Below are 19,606 nucleotides of genomic sequence, written 5' to 3'. Positions count from 1 at the left end.
GTACAGCCACCCTTTCAGCATGTTAGTGCTCTTGTGGCCCAAAATTCTGGTCAAAATAGTTGGTCCAGACTTAGGGGCCTGCAGGGGCTTTTATACAGGATGGTATTCACCAAGTACCAAATGTAATGATGAGAGATGGGGCTGGTCATCACTAAAACACTCACGGTTATATGTGAAGTTAGGATCAGCACGACAGGGGGACAGGAAGCAATGAGAACACTGTGTGTTGGGGCAGAGGAGGATGTGTCAAATATGGCTTTGCTTGTAGGCTGCCAGCTGAGTACTGGGAGTAACAACAGGGAGCAGGACCAGAGCAGAGATGCGTACGGCTTGAAAACGCTGTTCCTAGCTTAGAAACTAGAATTCAGGAAAAATTTGAAAGATAATGGGCTCATTCACCTCTGACATTCTGAGCAGCCAGGAGGGGAGCAGAAGTAACTTTCCACCTCCATTTTTTTTTTATTGTTCTTTATTTCTTTCTTGCTATTTTTCCCCAGCAAGCGTTTAACGCCACGGCAGTCGTGCGGCACATGAGGCGGCTACACCTCGGCAGCAGCCTGGACAGTGCCAGCGCCGGCGTGTCCAGCACCCTCAGCCTCGCCACACCGCTTCCTGAGGCGGCCACACGGAAAGATTGTGAGTAGCCAACATCCTGGGAAAGCTCCTACCACGAGCAAATCTGCGGGATCCCCGTTTTCACCTTGACCCCCAGGCTGCAGTCCTCACCGCCAGTAGGTTTGGCTTTGTGCAAGCAGGTGTTTAAAACAAGGACTTTAAAGCGGACCTAGGCCGTCACTTTTGGCTGCCCTGAGAAACAATGTTTCAGCTGGAAAAGTTTACACACTAAAAAAAAAGAGAGGTTTTAGCTTGGTGCATTTTTGAGAGAAAAACACCCTTTCTTGTGGAGAAAAAGGGCTTTCGCTTGGGAAAGAGACCCAGACCCCCACAGCAACAAAGTTTTGTATTTGGTTGAAATCTGAAAAAGTTTACTCAAACTGTTTATGTTTGAGTTTCCAGTATTATGATAGGGCATTTTTCTGTAAAAATTGGTTTACTTTCCATTTCCATTTTCCATGGAGGAGACTGATCCTGCTAGTGGGACCCAGCTTCCCTCTTTCCTGGGCCAAGTTAAGCTCCTACATAAAGAGGCTCATTTGTCTGAGCAGGACTTGGGCTCTCTGCACCACAGCAGGACTTGGCTCTCTGCCACTTTTGTTATATGCTATAATTGAAATTTCCAAGCTGCCCAATGGACTCAGATGTTTGGGATATATCTTTTTCCTGAATGCCAGGGAAGGAGACATGGCAGCAAAGGGATTATTTGGAAGACAGAAATGCATCCTTTGCAATGAAGCCTATTTGTTCTCTGGCTTCTGAGCATTTATTTTATTTCCTTCAGTCCATATGTAGAGATTTTTATATCATGAAATGGAGGAATGTGGAGTTTATAATTAGAGGAGATTATTTTTAAGTGTGACACCAAAAAAGAGTGCTAATAGATGTTGGTATTGCCAATTAGTGCTTGCTTCGCTGTGGACTGAAATGGTCATTTCTAGACTATACCCTGCACTATTCTGGAACTGAAAGCATCTGTTATTCAGGATGGATTTTGGATGGTGCACCTGAGGGTGCTTCTGCCACCCCTGCTTGCCAACCCTTGCTCCTTGAAGAGGTCACACCACCAGCCACAGTCCCCGTGGCTCCGTGTGGAAGCTGTGGTTTCTCTTGCTGTCATGGGCACAGTTTCCCTCATGCCTGGAGTGGGATTGGCCTTCTGGGTGCTCTGTGAGATGTTTTTGCCAGATTGTGCTGTGGCTGAGCCAGAGGAGAGCCCCTTCCCTCTGCATCCTGGGCCTGATGGGAATTCATGCCCAGTGCCCAGTTTGTGATACCCAGTGGCAAATCCTACAGCTGCTGCCAAAAAAACATCGCTGTGCTTCTGGCACACACCTGGCACCTGCAAAGGAGCAATGCAGTGCTGACCATCCTCAAAGCACTTCTAACCATGTACTGGCCATGCGGTGATGTAGAAAATCACTTACAGGGCAGAAACATGCCTTGATTTTGGTTCCTGCTGCAGTATGGCAAGGTTGGATCCCAATCAGATCTAGAGCATCTGATGCATGCTTTGCTGTTAAACTAGTGGGTGATTAATGCTGTTAAACTGGTGGGTGAATAATCTCCATCCCTCCATTTAATTAATCTCAGATGGTGTTAATTAATGGCACTGAATAGTCTGAACAGTGTAAAAACATGTGTGAACAAGAAGGGTGGGAGAACAAAATCTGTTTTACCACTACAGAACCCAGCAGGTCCCTGTACACAATCCAACCATATTTTGCAGTGGTGGAGATGTTCCTTCAGGACAAGAAGTATTAAACCAAATGTGTTAAGATAGGATGAGTTTTAATATGCCAGAAATATGAGGCAGAAAAATATTGAAATATTTCTAAGCATCCCAGGTTAAGTCCAGCTTGGTGAACAATACAGAAGAACTTCCCTTCCTCAAAGAAATTAATTAAAGAGTTAGGAGATGCTGGAGCCCCAGAGAACCAATGAGGAGAACCAGCAGCAAATACAAGGAGTTAAGAGGGATCTGACAGATAAAATGTATTCCACCAAACACCTCCTTTTGGGGAAAAGGAAACCTCTGAGGTCTGTCTTGCCTCTTTCAGCAGTTTTCTCTGGGGATTGATTTCTTGCCACAAGAAAGATCCCATGCAGCAAGTTACATGAACCAGCTGTGCCACCATTACACAATAGAGTGCTTCTTAATGCTATTAATAGACATTTAATGAGCTTTCCAAATAGTTTTGAATGCAGCAATTTCACATCATTGAAGACAATTAAGTACAGCCTTTGCCTGAGAGTAGGTTGTGTCGGGCTGCATCCTAAGTCTGTTCTCTGCAGTAGGGCAGAGCAGAGATGATGCATTAGGCTGGACTATGCTACCTGTCAGGACAGCCTAAGGGAATCAGTCAGGATTTCTCAAGTGTATTGGTCTGATTCTCAGTCTGTGGTGGGTGTATTTAGTTGAGACATGATTGGACTGCCTAGATTAATTACAGGTCCTAGTTCTCTATATTTTTAAGGTAGTAGTTAAATTGCTGTGTGAAGCCAAGGTGGCAAATGTCAATGGGAAACGGGATGTGGCTGAGTACAGGTACAGCATAATCATCCCTGAGGTTGAAATGCCATCTTGAAACATGGAAAGAAGTCCTAACAAGCATCAAAAAGATCCTGAGAAGTCAAAAGGCCATATCAAACTCCAGTCTGAGAATATATTAATATAGGTTTCATCCACCCTTTATTCACCAGTCTGGAAAAATGAACTGTATTTCTAATTTCTCTGGTGCTGCATCTTGTCAGAGCAAGGTGACCAGGTCAGGTGCCCTCTCGTCAGCTTTTTTTGCACCAGAATACTGCTACTCAACAGATACTCAACTTCCATCAACCTGCATCTCAGCTGGAACTCCTGGAGACATACCAGCAAGGCCTGGAGCGACGTAAGCTGTTGCTAGAATGATATTCAAGTCACACAAATTTGCATTCCCTCTAGGCTTACTGGAACTCAGCAACGAATTTGACCCACTCTACTTCTTTATCAGCAGCTTTCCAGGATGCCAGGGGAGATGTTTGTAGTCCAGGTGCATAGTCTGTTCGTTTAGCTACATGGCCATGATGAGAAGTTTAATCATCTTTAATATACCCACAAGGAAATTATTCTGAGCAAACACAATGCTGGAGGGATTTTTGAATCCCACAACTCTTTTTCTTCAGCCCCAGAAATGTGGAATTGGTCTGGTTGAACACGTACCAAAGCTGGACACTGAGTCACTGTGACGTGTGTATGCACTGCTGGTGGTGGCAGTAGGTGGACAGCCGTGGGCCAGGAGGGCAGAAGATGCCCTGTGGAGGTTCCCAGCCAACCCACCACTGCAGGAAGAGCAGCAGCACTTTCTCCAGCTGCAGTCCCCTTCTCCAGCTGCAGTCCCCTTCTCCAGCTGCAATCCCCTCCGCTCTGTAGCTCGCTACGCAAGAAACTCAGCTTTGCCCACACTCCCACCTCCAAAAAAATAACATTTCTAACTGTGTTTCTGGCTTTCCTTTTAGGTATGTCTCCATCCACTCTCTGTAGTTTTGTTTCATCTGCTTCTTCAGGCGTTTCTGCGGTCGGAGGGGACCGGAGACCCAGACCCACCACAGTGACCACAGTGCACACAGGGAGCAAGTGAGAGCGGGGCCGGCGAGGAGCGGGCAGGAGGCCGGGCTGGCAGGTGGCCCCGGTGCTGTTCCACCCCGAGGCACACGCTCAGCGAAGGACTAGAAGAAAGAAGATTTTTTTATGGCCATATTTTATACTGCAATTCTGAAATGTTTCATTTATCACAAACTGCAAATGACTGCAGGGGGAACGGATCTAACAGTCTCTGGTGCTGTACATATATACATATATATATAAGTATATATATGTATGTGAGTCTAGCAATGTTCTAACTAATGAACACTCATTCTTTTCCCCAGTGATTTACTCTTTTCTCAGTGTAGGTAACAGTATATGTTGTATTTTTTTCCATTAACTACGAACATCTCAACTGGATTATTTAAATAGAGATACTTTTCTGAGCATTATTTTTTTTCTTTTAAAAATTACTTCCTGTAATGTCCCTCCTTCCAGTTTGCTGGGGGATAGGCTATTTCTATAGGTAGGAATCAACATTAACTTTGCAACATGGGAGGATTTCAATGGCATGCCATTTCTTACTCCTCAAATTGGACTGCAAGTCTGTCTGGCTTTAGCAGAGCTGTTACTGCTCAGATTAAGAAACTGCCGCTTTCCCTCCTGCTCAGATTAAGAAACTGCTGCTTTCCCTCCCATCCTTCTCCTTCAAAGCCATGGTGAGAGTTAGGTTGACATCAGATGGTAGCCAATTCATGCTTGGCCTCATTCTTTTAGTGCTTGGGATCAGCACCCTTGTTTCAGAAGAGAGGCAGGTACATGGTGTCAGGCCAGAGCTGGGTAGAGCTGAGCAAAGGACATGGCAGAGCATGGTCTCATCCTGCAGCTCCTCTCCTTTGAGTCACTGTGTATTATGAGCAGAGTGGAAGTAAAGGAAGATGTGTGGCAAGGAGTCATCATCCTCTGTCACTGACTTACTGTGCTGCCCCCAAGCATGTCGTTTAATTCACCAGTCTGGCCTCTGGCATGGGGTGCATCCAGTCCAAGGGTTCTATGACAGAGGTGCTGAGCACCCACAGTTCCTCGGGGCTTTGCATGGCATTGCTGATGCTCAGCACCTCCCAGAGTGGCCAAAGCTGTGTATTGGAAATCAAATAGAAAAGTGCAGACTTTAATCTCTGCGTGCCAGGTTTTCACCCTGGGCAGAGAAGAGGACTGATGCTTGAACCCCTCTGTGAAGCACTGGCAGGTTCTTGGGTGCAAAGTGCAGGATCTGATGTAGTGTGGGTCCATCATGCTTAGCTGTGGCCCAGGGTTGACAGGGAGTGCTGAGCCGGGAAAGTAGGATCTCGCTGAAAGACACAGGCACAGGTGGGGTGACTCTGGCTTCCCCTCCTCCCCAGAAGCTCATACACCAAAGCAAGCTCAATTTACCCATTTTTTAATTGCTGAATGCATGCACTTCCCAGGCTTTCTGTTGTGGTGCATCATTTAGGAACAGCTGCCAGGACTGTTGTGCATTAAAGCAGTTTGAAACAGAGAGGAGAGCAAATCTGCCCAGATGTGCTGAAGGGTTCCAGGTTACTTCAGCACCATTCCCATCTGTGATTTTCCTTTGAGGAGGTGAGAAGGGAGGCAGGTGACAGAGGCAGGCACCATTCACTGAGCACTGCAAACATCTTGCACCCCAGACAGGTCCATGCCCCCAGAGGCACAACCCACAACCCCACAGCATGCTCAATTGCCACACTTTGCCTCACTTATCCTGCACAGAAATTGTGAAAGCTGGTCACAGTCAGAGCTGAATGTATCAGGCAATAGTGACTGTGCTGGGAAAAGCCATAAGATACATTATTTTTCACTGAGACTTCAAAAGCCTGTTTCATCTTCAGTCAATTGGCTTCAACTGGCAGAGCCAGGATTTCATCCATAGTATTTTGAGTGCTAAAAAGCTGGAAAACCATGTGTCAGTGAGCGCTGACTTTGTTTGAAATAGCCACTCCTTTGGTGGCGCTTAGAGCTGTTGCACCAGGTAGGTCTCTAGTTTCCTCAGTATTCCCATTTTCAGAGGGCTGTGGCACATCTGAGTGAGCCCCTGGGACCACTGGTGCACCCCACCATGTTGCAGCTGGCATGGATGCTCACACAAAAAGGCTTCAACTTCAACTTCTCATTTGAGGAAAGATATCAGCTACTGAACTCTTAGGGTTTCATAGCAAAACTCCACATAATTTACTACTGTCCTCATCCCCTGGCCATTGCCACCATATACTTTTATCAGCATTTACATCGGAGCTCTTTATGTCTCATTCTAAGGCTACTTTATTTTGCCAGCCTGATTAAGAAAGTTTAGTTTTGAGAGACTCCAACTCCAAGAAATTCAAGGTATTTTGAACCCCCATGATTTCACAAGCCCAGCTGGTCCTATTTTATTCTGCTCCAGCTTCAGGGATATAAATAGACAGTCTCCCAGTTTGGCATCAGTGGAGTTCCCCATGTTTACATACATGCAACCAAAAGCAGGATTTGGCTAGAATCATAGAATCATAGGATCAACCGGGTTGGAAAAGACCTCAGAGACCATCAAGTCCAACCCTTGATCCAACACCGCCATGGTTACCAGACCACGGCACTAAGTGCCACATCCAGTCTCATCTTAAAAACCTCCCGGGACAGTGAATCCACCACCTCCCTGGGCAGCCCATTCTGATGTCTGAATTACTCTCTCTGCAAAAAATTTCTTCCTAATATCCAGCATCCTAGGGAATAATTTTGTGTTTGTACAGCAGTTTTAAAGGTTAGGGCTCAAGTATTCCCTTGGCACCTTCTCTTCTGAAACCTGAGGTCAGGTTTGAACTTGACCTCAGCAGTTGTGGCCACTGATCAAAATACAGCGTCTAAATGTATCTTGAAGAAAAAAAGAAAAGCAAATGGATTTTCATCTCCAAAGAGCAGTGACAGGAGCAAAGCCAGATGTGCTGTCCTGCAGATGGGGGGTCCCTATACACTGGCTGCCCCTCCTTGCTGGATGTTTTGTGTGGTTTTTTGTTGGGAAGGTTATTCTTTCCTTCCACATTTGGAATTAGAGTGATTTGGTTTTGTTTCTGCAAGTAATATTCTGCCTTAGTTGTGTAATTTATCATCATTCTCTCTGGCTTGCTATCAACTGCTGGGATCTTAAGACAAGAAACAGAAGCCCTTAAAAGCAAAATTGTTTCTATCTGCTACAGTTTTGGTGGTGGGAAGCTCTTCTTTTGTATCAGTGATATACAGCTGGAGATCTGACTGGGGTTCACCAAATGCTTAGAGATTTCTCTTTAAGTATCAGTTGGTTAAAACTTCTCTGTTTATTTCTGGGTAAATCTGTTAACTGAGATGACTTGGCAGCACCCAGGCCAGATTTTTGGAGGGGGCTGGAGATATTTGCCCCTTGGCAAGCACATCCTGGTAGGGCAAACACTCCAGCATTGCTTTCCTGCAATGCTCCAGTGCCATTGCATGTCCTTCCCCTGGCCCAGTCCACCTCTGCTCAGCCACTCTCACAGGGGAATGCAAAGGTGGAGTAAATAATGTGTTCATGGAGGGAAAGGGCTGATAGCCCTAAAGTAGAAGATTCAAAACAAATCCCCAGCTGGCCTTGCCATGAAGGAGTAGGTAGAAAAATCACTCTGGGCTCTTTTCCAATGAACCGTCCTACTAAACAATCTGTGATTTGCTGCTTGCATGAGGACTTCAGCCTGGACTCTCTCTATTACCCTTTTCTGCTTTACTTTACTGGTACCTATGTGTTTTTCCTTTGTAACTTGTTTTCCTCAGCTCCTTCCCCTTCTTTTTCTTTGCTTGCAGCTTTGATTGTTGATTTTTACCTCCAGAGTCACAGAGGCCATCTCTGATGCCAACAGCAGTGCTCTTGCTGGGAAAACAAAACAAAACAAAAAAATCCAGAAAAGCTCCAGCTGGCCCCTTAGCCTGCAGAAGACATTGTGAGGACAGGCTGCCCGTGAACTCTGCGAGCTGAAAGTCAGTATTGCAGTGGCAGGGGCTTCTGCTGATGATTTTGCATGTGACTTCATTCCCAGTGCATCCTAACTCTCTGCTGGATCACCCCTTCTGCAGCACGAAATGGATTTTGGCCCTGCAGCACGGCTAACGGGGAAGTAAAAGTATGGGGAAAACCTGGCAAGGTTGCTTTCTTGAGACTGTGTTACTATGCTGCTGATGTCTCTTCTGTCCTGGTTGCTGTTGTACAGGTGCCATTAGAGTAGTGGGTACGGAAAAAAAAAAGTAGGATTTTACCTATGCCTTGTGTGTGTCTGTTATGGTTGTGGTGCCGAAATAAAACCAAGCAATGGTACAGGTTCGTTCCTGATGTGAATCAAACCACAAAAAGAGGTATCAGCCCACTGGTAGACATCTCCATGTACTTCTGCAGTAGGTATTGGATAGAAATTTCCACTGTGCATGTGTCCTGTGTACCTCCACGGCTATTGACAGTATTTCTTCTGGGCCCCTGCCTGGCCCTGAGGGAGTTTGGGTCTTGTCCAAAGGTCTTTTTCTGCCCCAGGAACCAACGCAACCCCTGATTTCAGGCTTTTCTCCCCAAACCCTCTGCCAATCAGAACATGGGCCTCCAGGATGCCCACGAAATGCAGTGGCAGCTGGCCCTGAGACTGTCCCCTTCCTATTTTTAGGGAAACAAACCCCCAGGGAAAGCCAGATACCTTTCAGCCATTGGCAAGCAGAGAGAATATTGTTATTGTTCTTTGATGTGAACTTGGCACTAACTAGTTCAGCTCTAGGGAAACCTGTGCTATTACTTCATCCTGTGATAACAGCTCCAGCCCTGAGCAGCACTGGATGAGCACAACATAAAAACACCAGATTGACTTTGCCAATAAGATCATGCAGGCTGTAGCCTGTTCCTTTTGCTCTTTCCAAAGAATCAGGAGATTCATCTACTGGCAAAATAAGAGTTTCTAGGCTGAGCCCCAAGGTACGGAAGCAGCTTCCATTCATCATATGGAAATTCTCATTTGATGCGATTACTTGCATTCTTGATCCCATGCGTATTTACGCGTTTGAACTGGGGCCTGAATGCATCCTAGAAACTAGGGATTATTCATGGGTAGGGAGTTTTGCCTTTGTTGTCATGCTTATTTACACCAGAAACTTGATGCTGAGTTACACTCATCCAAGCAAAAAGCAGAAGCACACATGGAGACTACGGTGTCCAAGGAAAACAGCATCAAGACTGAGAGCGGAGGATTAGTTGGCAAATCACTGTCAGCAAAGGCTGAGTGAGGAAACAGCAACCTGCTCACAAACACTGCACAGAGTTTCCCCTGGTAAATCAGTCATCCCATATTTTGTGCCCAGCAACACGGTTTACACAATCCCTTTTGTTTTCCCTCAGATCCCTGCAGCTGGGTCCTGCCTTCCCATCCTGTCTGCCGGGGTGGTCTGGTCTCTGTGACACACGTGTGTGCACGTGTACGTGTGTGTGTATGTGCATTGTGGCCCCGGGAGTCACAGATCCCAGCAGTGGGAGATCACAAGCTGGTTCAGGTCTTTTGGTCTGACTTTGCACAGTTGGGTCAAAGCTGTGTAAATAGTGCTCGTAATAGAGGACAGACGCTCTTTAGCCCAGACTCTGGTTTTCAAGACCCCCTTCCCCACCACAAACCATGCCATGTCCAGGTAGCTTTTTTTTCCTCCTCTTCATAAATGCTAAGGTCAGAAGAACAGCTCTTACAGTTTTTCCATACTCCAGAGTGGCATCAGGGCATGTACGCTCGCAAGTGTTGTGAAAAAACACTGCTGAAATAATGATGACATCAACTGTCCAATAAATGCATGATACTGCACTGCATGTATTAAACTGCTGTTCACTGTTTCTGTATTTCCCAAGCCTTTTCTTCATGCACATTCAACCCAACCTTTTCTCTGAGGGGATTACTTCTATGTTTTGCTTTTAAATTACTCAATGTATCTGTAACTCGAAATCCATCATTAAGTTTGAGTAAATGCAAAAGCTGATGTTTTGTAAACAAGATACTGCAAAGCCTGGTAATGTGTTTTGTCTTTCTGTTGAATGCTCTGCAGCATGTACAGGAAGAGTCACCATCCAGAGCAGCTTAAAATTATGCAGCAGTCACATACACATGTCTAGAAACAGGGAGCCGAGGAGGTGAGAATCCCTTTTTTAACACAACACTTAAAAATTTGATCTGCATCAGAAATTCTTTCCCTGGGTCACCAACACCCAGGGCTGCCAAGAAACATGTTGGTGTGTCTCTTTGTTTTATCTTTTTTTCTTTTGGTTTGTTTTTTCTAATGAAAAATTAGACTGGTTCACTTAATTCTTAGTACTTTTCTCTTCCTACAAGATATTTCTTTCTCACCTCTTGCAGAATGAACTGCATTTTGGGGACCAAGATGCTGTGATTCTTTGCCTGCACAAAATAGGACAGAGAGCTGAGCTAAACTATCCCATCCTTTCCAGAGCATCACCACCTAAATACTAGCATTTAATCCTTGAACATCCAAATAGTACCACCACTTATCCATGGAAGAGTTTGGCATAGTACTTTGCCTTCTTCCACATGGAAACTATGCCCTTGCCTTCTCTTCCCTTAATCATTGACCCATTTTCATTTGTGCTGGTCTTTCCAAGGCAGGGTACAGGATGGCTCCATGGTGCTTGTATTAGCTCCAGCCCAAACGTCTTGTGGGCATCAGCAGGTCATTGGTCCCAGGCCCTGAGTGGCTGCTGTGTCAAAGATGCTCAAATTCCATACGCTCAAAGATGAACCATCTGAAAGGACTGGGAAGTTGCTCTAGGTTCCTGGCAAGGGCGTGGCAAGGAGCAGGGCTGGAGAGCAAGCACCGTCCTTGGAAATTATGCAAGGGACTGCTCCACGGTGGCCAAAAGCACCAAGAAGTCTTGAGTCCACCTTAAGGCTGGTGCTTAGCTAGGATGCTGTGCCATCGCCTAAGCACTATATGGCAGCACAAAAAAATCATCACTAATGATGGTTGTAAATCAGCATGAATTCAGATTGCTGAGGCAGCACCTGGTGCAAGGCTCCATGGGGAGGTGGATTGTGTGCTGTGGTGGGTGGGAGCTCCTAGGGGGTTGCTCAGAGCAGCTCTGAGCTTTTCCATCTCTTATCTTGCATTCCCTGAGCCCAGTGTGGCATCACACATGCTATATCTTACTAGATCAAACTGTAGCATGATCCCCAAAGTGAAGAGTGTGGAAGGGTTGCAGCTCAGTCGGAGATAACGGTGCGACTCATGTTTCTGGTCACCCCAACATCAGTGACCTGCTGTACATTGACTTCTAGTTGAGAAAAAACATTTTGGTCCGCTTGGGCCTTTTTTAAGATAGGTCTTTTATTTGAATCAGCAAACAATAAAAAAAAGCCTGGTCTGTCAAGAATAGTGACTCCCCAAATACACCCAACTGCAAAACATCCCTCGGTTGACTTCTAATGAAAATGCAAGCATGTTTTCTACAAAGGCTTAAATCTTAATCAAGGAATGTCAGTGTGCCTAATATTGCAGGTCTTGTGATTGATACAAGTTCATAACAGCATCCGTGTCCAAAAAGAAGGGAGAATGTGTATTTACTCCATGCATGTATTAAGGCATCGCAAAAGTTTTATCTGCGTAATGAGTTTGCAGTACTGCAAATTGTTAATGGGGCTACATCGCAAGTGGTTCTCTGCCTTGACAATCATGTATACATATCGAGATTTCTATCATAATGACAATTTAAAGGGATGACTAATTGTTTTCCTCCAATAAATCCAATTAAATCACCCCGATGTGAAGTCTGATGTTTCTGAGTGCATGAGTCTCCACCCATATGCAAAGGGAGTGAATCATTTCTATGGCTGCTTCACTGCTCCAATGTATTTTATGCAACGATGTTCCTTTATGACCCAAAGGGGGATAGTGAGATTTTCTTCCTACCCAATTTGCTCCATATGTACATGGATAAAAAGGGTGATTTGTCCTTCAGGTGTTTCTTAAAGCAGTCATTGGAAATTATGTTGAATGTCAACATATGGAGACATGGCTGTCTCCTGGGCACTGGGAATATCTATGCAGGGCTGGGGAAAGGGGATGTAGTTGTTGGAGATTGCTGTACTTTTGATCTGGTCCTGGTGACTTACCCTGTGATGGGAATGATCAAAGGAGACAGGATTTTCTCTAATGTTTCTGACTCCCTTTGCAGCCAGCAATGGTCTCGATAGGTTGTTGTATCTGCTCTGTCATTGGCTTAATTTTCTTCCAGATTGTATTCCTGGTGTTTGTTATGACTTTCTTTTTATTCTTAATTTATTCTTAATTTTCTCCACTGTTATTTCTGCCAGTTTTTCACTCACTGGTACACAAGAATTCCTCCCCCCTTAAAATAGGTGGCAAAACCAACGTCCTAAGCAGGGAGGTGGGCCAGTGCTTGAGGTCAAAGCCAGGTGGTTTTAGACATCTGGTTCAGTAGCAGAGCTGAAACAAACAGCAATGACAATGGCCAACTCTTGGCAATGTGAAGAGAAATGCAAACTGACTTATAAAGCTTTAATATTGTGAATGAAGAAACAATCCCCACAACCAACCTGATAACTCTCTGAAAGCTGTGGTATGCAACTATGGCCACAGAACTAGGATTTGATAGTGGGCTGTACTAGGACGGATAAAATAGCCTCCAATTTGTGCTCTGGAAAAGCATATCCATGGCAAGGTACATCTTTGGAAAGGTACATCCACGTACAAAAATGTTGGCTGGGAGTGTGTTGGGGGTGGTGTGTGATACTGAGGCACGGACACAAGATTTGCAGTGTGAGGAGGAGCGGCAGATCCTGTAGGAAGACTGTATGGACTTCCCACATGACACAAGCCTGAACTCTGATCGTCCCTTCATACTAAGGACCACACTCCCACCTGTGTGTAAGTTAGCTCCCTGGGTTTGGCTCAAATTCTGCAGACTTACAGTAGATAAAGGTCTCACCCACATTTCACAATGAAATTAGAATCTCAGCCAGGAAAACCTTCCTCTCATGTTTTGGTTTTTAAATCACAGGTTCCTCTGTAGGCTCAGTGGTCACTCAATGTGCACTGAGCTTTTCCCAGCTCCCAGTGAGACAAGGTGGAAGATCACCTCAGGACCACTGAAATCCTGATGCATGACATTCTGATGGTGTCATATCAGTATTTACTCGATCTTTGTACATTTTCTTCACTGCTATGTGCTCAGCCACAAATTCTTGGCTGTTTGTAGTAAACGAGATAAAACATCAGTACAGAGAAGCCAGAGGGACAAGACCAAGATGCGGCTGCAGAAAATGTTTTGCTTGCAACCTTGCCAAAATCCACAGCCATGTTTGCACTGGAGGGAAGGGGACCATCCTTATTTTGAAGGCTTCCAGAGTGTTGGTATGCACTTACTCCATACATCAGCCTTTATTCATGCTATACCAAGCCCATTTCTCAGCTCCTTTTCTCTCCAGCACTGTCCCTTGGCAGAACGAGGGCTCCAATGGGCTGTGGGCAGCTCCTTTTGCAGGCCAAGAGGAGTTTTGTGTAACAGTGACACCTGTTGAAGCAGAGGATGTGCAGGTGCCCAACTTGGAAGACCATCCAACCTGAGCAGGGATAGACCCCTGTGGTTCAGGGACCTCACCTTCAGGTGATGCTGAGGAGGAGATATTCTACACAGGGCTTTCAGCCACAGCTCTTGTGCAGTGTAGACAGTCCTACCCTCTCTGGTTATGCCTACACTGAATTTCTTCCTTCAGGCCAGACCTACCTTCCAGTTTGACTGGGCATCTACAAAACAATATTGGTCTTGTGAGGATATTTTTGGGGATCTTTCCACGAGGAGACAACACAGGCCTGTGCTGCCCAAAAGCAATCCTAGGACAGTAGGATTGCTATCAGGTATAAGGGGACATGGTGTTCCCACTATATTATGCTTCCTCCAAGCTCTGGACATCCCTGGGAGTCCACCTACATCCCTCTGGGTGTGTGCCCTGCCCAACACATCTGAGTCTTTGTGTTGATGTGGCCTCTCAACCACACTGAATTACTGTGACAATAACCATTTTTTATAGCTGTGGGGGTTGGGAAGAAGGACCATCTGGATCAGCACTGCAAGTATTCAATTGAGTATTTCCAGATTGTTTGGCGTTTGGGCTTTCTGGATTACACTGGGATAAATTCCTGACTTTCAAACTTTGTTTGCTTATCCTAAATTCAAAGGTTTCTTTTCTTTTTTAATCTTTGGGATTTTTCTTTTTATAATTGCAGTATTCTGATAAAGTTACGGTCAATTAATAATTCGTTTACCATCTTCATAGAAGTGTTTTGTTTAGGGAAATTAATAATAATAGAGCTGAGAGGCAATTTGTTGTTCCCATCAAACTCATAAACTTTGTGCTTTCTTTGGCGCCATAGATGCCCTTGTATGTTTTTCATTTTCTTTCTTTAGGGCTGAAGCAAGAGCTGTGTTCACATCCGTGCCTCAGCTTGCGGTCTAACAGTGACCAGAAATGCATATTAAGTCTCAAGCTAATACTTCTTTTTGTTGGAGACCAGCTGGGCAGGTAACCTCCATACTAAAGAATCACATTCCACATCTTCAAGTTTGCGTTTGCTCAAAGTAGCATCTGAAATGTAACTTTTCCTCCCAGTCTCTGATCCACTGCAGCTCAGCGTAGCACCTAGGTGGATCAGATCCCTGTTCCAGGGAGAAACTGTGCCACCAAAGTTATTGGTCATGGTGAGCCCATACTGACCTTCAGCAGGAGTTGATGGATAAACTCCTGTTCTCAACAGGGATACACACTTGGAGCTGTATACAATACAATACAATGCAATTTTATATAATATATGTTATACCTTATGATATTATTAGAATGTGTCTGTCAGACCAAAGCAGAGGGGAACATGACATAAATGGAAGGTTTGGGACTAGGCTGCTATGCCTTTTCAGTACTCAAATGATAGGATTTTATCATGTATTTCAATTACTTTTTGGTCACAATATCTAGAGAGGGAATTCAGCTATATTCAGGCCAGGGCTGAGTTTTGAAGACAATGTTTAACTTCACTGCCACCAAACATCAACAAGTCCATTGCTGAGTCCACTGACAATCACCTTGGAGACCCCTCTTCCCTCCCTAAGTATTTGTACTACTTATATGCTCATTTATGAGGTGCTTTTCAGGGATCTCAAGACAGAACTGCAGAATGGTTGAGGTTGGTAGGGACCTCTTGGAGATCAGCTGCTCAACAAGGAGGGTTGCCTAGAGCAGATGTCCCAGGACCAAGTCCAGACAGCTTTTGAATATCTCCAATGATGGAGACACCACAACCTCTCTGGTCATGGGCTTCACCAGTCCAGGACAACAGACTTCAGCATTTACCGAGCCTTCACTAACGAGTCCAGATAATATAAAGTTAGTTAAACATCCCAAGAAATAGAAGAGGATTTCAGTGTTTGTTTTCAACCTTTGCCACCTGTTTTGCTTCTTTTTTTCCATGAAGAAGATGAGCATCTCTGCAAATATGTGTTGATGTGGTTTGTAGTCTAAATGCTTCCCTGAAGGGCAACCTGCCATGATGCTGGACAGGCGATCATTTGGGGTAGAAGAGTCACATTATGCAGCAGGCACTGTGTGCATGAGTTTACCAATGGTTCACGTTAAATCTATGGACAGAACCAATTGTTCATCAATTCCTCGGGAAGGAAAACAAAGACTTTCAGGAAAGAGCCAACAACTGTGGCTAAGAAGGGCTTGTTAGCAAGACACCTGGGGGCTTTAATTATCTGTGCAAAGAAGCTGGTGACAGACAGAGGAGATGATTTAGCTCCAAATGTGGCTGGACAGAAGGAAAGGGTCCTGACACCTCTACCTGGAAGTCACCATGCCTGGGGCTACCTACAGCTCCTTGGTGGCCTGGGAGGACTGTTTTGCTGTGCACCAAGGCAACAGTCCCCAGCAGGCTGTGCCCTGTTTGTAGTAAGATGAGCTGGGTGCCTCAACTGGAAAATATTTCATTCTTTAAACTCTCCTATGGTGGTGTAATACAGTAATTGTGTTTAGATTCAGCCTCATATCTTGTTTTGATTGTCTATGGTCTTATGGTGGTGATTTAAACCTACTGATTTATTGATTCAGATTTAATTGGGTCCTGAACTGGGTCATTGCATCATTTTATCTTTAATTGTTCTAATGAAAGTCTAGCAAATTAGGGCGGTAATATGATTGCTTAGAGGGATTCTTGCCTGTTCATGCTTCTTAATGAAATCCATAAAAGTGAAAAAAGGAATGAGCTTATCCTACTGAATTGCCATTTGTATTATGCAGTCTGAGCAAAACTCAGAAAATCAATCTGCAGTGCCCTTGGCTCTTCCTCCAATTCATGTCCTCAGAAAGAGAAAGCTTAGCACCCCAGCAAACATCTCCACAGAGAGGAATGAAAGGAAGAAAGTAGTACAATATAAAGCTAAAACCCTATTCCAGTTCCCACTTTTCAGGCTTCCTTTGACTTTGCATGCAAGTGATTTAGGAGAAGACCTAAAAACCTGCTTATACCCCAAAACTAAACTTCAGCCCACAGATCAGAGTACACCCTGAGAATCCCTCCTGCTCTAGGAGCCCAAATCTCTGTGGGTTTTGAGGTCTTTCATCACGTCCCCAAAAGTTTGACTCATACCCCCTTCTCTTTGCTGTCAGTTTGGTGCCCAGACAAACATTTTAGGCAGAGGATTCAACAGTACCTGTGAGAAGGACCATTTTCTCCCTGCTGTGTGTTGTGCATCCATGAGAAGCAGCCTTGGCCATCTTGGCTGTCCTCCATCACCACTGGGCACTGCTTGTTGCCTGCACAGTTCCTTACCATCTCTTCCCCATGGATTTCCAGCAAGGCTGCTGTATCTGCAGTGCATTTTCTACCCACTGAATTAATGAGCTCTGTGTTGCCAAAGCTGTCTGTAACTTCTTTATGTCCCCCTGTTTTATGGCTGGAAATATGCTACTTCCTCCCACTCCTTGCTCATCAGTGAAGACATTCGCATCTCACTTGACCCTGATTCCTGCTGCAGAGAAAACATCATTACTTATCAGCAGTGAGAAGCCCCCCACCAGCCCTGCTCATATACCCCCAAGCCTATTCTATAAAGAATACAAAGAATCTGCTTCAAAGATGAAGTTGCGAAACCAAAGAAAATCTGCAGTCAATTAAAAGCAGTGAGAATTAAGAACACAGCAGATGAGGAATACGAAGTTCAGATCAGCTTGATCCCCAGCGTGACAATGCATTTTATTTTATCCCTTTAGCAGAACAGGGATTTTTGTCTCTGCATGGGCTGTAATGATGTGGTTGGAAAGCTTCCATTATCTTTTAATTAAACAGTGTGATTACATTTTCCTTTCTCCAGCCTGTTTAGCCCCTGAGTCAGTGCACAGAACGAAGTACCTGTCAGGGATGCTCTGAGTGCAGCACTAACCACACTCCATTGGCCAGGGCTGGACCTGGAATCCCGATAGCCTGTCCCTGGGCTGCCCACAGCTCTGACTGCAGTGCCACGTGGTCTCAGCCACCACAGTAGAAGTCAGATGTCCTGAGGTGGCTGCATCTGAACTCACAGTATCATGGAATCATAGATGGTTTGAGTTGGAAGGGACCTCAAAGGTCATCCAATTCCAATCCCCCTGCTGTGGGCCCTTTCACTAGACCAAGTTGCTCAAAGCCCCTTCCAACCTGGCCTTGAACACTTCCAAGGATTCACATCCACAGCTTCTCTGGGCAACCTGTGCCAGTGCCTCACCAACCTCACAAGAAAGAGTTTCTTCCTTATGTCCAACCTAAACCTGCCCTCTTTCAGTCCAAAGCCATTCCCCCTTGTCCTATCACTACATGCCCTTGTCAAAAGTCTGTCTCCAGCTTTCTTGTATCCCCTTTACGTACTTGAAGGTGCTCCCAAGAGCCTTCTCCTCTCCAGGATGAAACAATCCCAACTCTCAGCTTGTCTTCATAGCACAGGTGCTCCAGCCCTCTGATCATCTTCAGTGCCCTCCTCTGGACTTCCTCCAGCAGGTGAAGACAACTGCAGCTGGTACAAAACCCTCCTACCATGTCAGACCCACCCGATCAAAAGGAGATACGCTGTATTTGCCAAGGCAACACAATGCATGGTGGTTTAGTTTTGCCTGGACAACAAAGGGAGCAATTTTTGTGTCCACTGCAAGATGGCTTCATATTTTCTGTCTTTACGTGATGGATTTTGCACCTTACTGAATGTGCTTTGGGAGCTGGGTAAACAAAAGGGGAGAGGATGGACCTGCTTTTGTTCCATCACGCCAATATCTGGTAGCTGAGAAAAGGTGCTGGGCTCTCACAGCAAACCACATCCATGACAGCTGCATCTGGGGAAGGACCTGGATGGTGGGTGAACTGCACGTATCTGCAAGGCTGAAGTTGCACGATTGCACTCACAAGGACAGCAAGAGATGCCTGAGGTCTTGAGCAGTTGCCTATTACCTGGCAATCTGGGGACAGTCGTGCAGCAAAGGTGCTCTGCTGCTGGGGCCCTGCTGAGTGAGCCCCCCCAGCTCAACACCCGGGTTGGGCTGCCATCCTGCTCTGCAGGGCAGGAGGGTCCAGTTCCATGGAGGTTTCCTGGGCAGTGTTCAGTTTGTCACTCTCAAGGCTTTGCTGGAGGTGTGAAGGACCACTGCCTGCATCAGCATGAACCAGGTGGATTCAGTATAAGAAGATGTGTGAAAATTGTTTCCCTTCCCAGATACCCTACCTCTGGATGACCCACATGGCTGCAAGGAGAGCAGCCCCTGCACCCAGCATTTAGGTTTCAATAAGTCCATGTCAAGCCACTCTCAATGTATTTTCTCCTCCTTACACCCACCTACATAATTGTGCAGAGGCTGTGAAGGTTCCTGGTAGGTGTCAAACACCTCATTAGTGATGCTGATCTCTTCTGCCTTGGGCTGTACCTCAGCAGGTTGGGTATTTGCTGCCTATACTTGTCCAACATACCTGCTGAGGCATTCATGAAGGTGGCAGCACATAATTGCCTGTTATCCTCCAGATATGCCACCTTCAAGATTTCCATATGAATATGTGTAATCACGTGGAAGCTGCCAATCCTGAGCATCAGTGCTGCTTGTTCCCCATAATATTGAATTGCTCTTGGATAAAAAGCACAATGAGCATCTGAATCAGGCTTTGGCATGAAGGCTTCCCCCTGCTTGGGTCAGTGTAGGTGCCATTGGGCTTCAAAAATCACATTCCTTGCAGCTAGTTCTGGGGGTTTTATAGTCTTGGTTGTGTTTTGGTAGAGGTCTGGGTGGAGAGTCCCTTCCCAGCCTGGGGCTTCAGCTGCCGTTGACAGCTTGG

The 19,606-nt window shown here is 45.5% G+C and overlaps 1 protein-coding gene across 3 annotated transcripts in view; it reads left to right on the top strand.

Moving 5' to 3' along the window:
• The window catches only part of CAMK1D (calcium/calmodulin dependent protein kinase ID), a 218,910-nt gene extending 206,907 nt beyond the window's left edge, over positions 1-12,003 (top strand). The window contains exons 10-11 of one of the 3 annotated variants that reach the window (XM_027679541.1): positions 498-636; positions 8,053-12,003. In XM_027679541.1, the coding sequence (XP_027535342.1) occupies positions 498-636; positions 8,053-8,054 (141 nt within the window). In that variant the 3' untranslated portion in view covers positions 8,055-12,003. Of the gene's footprint in view, positions 1-497; positions 637-4,113; positions 6,810-8,026 lie in introns of those variants that run through there. The other 2 variants (XM_027679540.1, XM_027679538.1) reach the window with 2 other exon arrangements.
• Positions 12,004-19,606: the final 7,603 nt, after the last annotated feature.

The sequence above is a fragment of the Neopelma chrysocephalum genome, unplaced genomic scaffold (genome assembly GCF_003984885.1).
Source record: "Neopelma chrysocephalum unplaced genomic scaffold, ASM398488v2 Primary Assembly neopelma1_45, whole genome shotgun sequence".
NCBI classification, from domain to species: domain Eukaryota; kingdom Metazoa; phylum Chordata; class Aves; order Passeriformes; family Pipridae; genus Neopelma; species Neopelma chrysocephalum.
The sequence above is the reverse complement of the archived record's forward strand: the minus strand, read 5'-3'. Positions and strand labels throughout refer to the sequence as shown.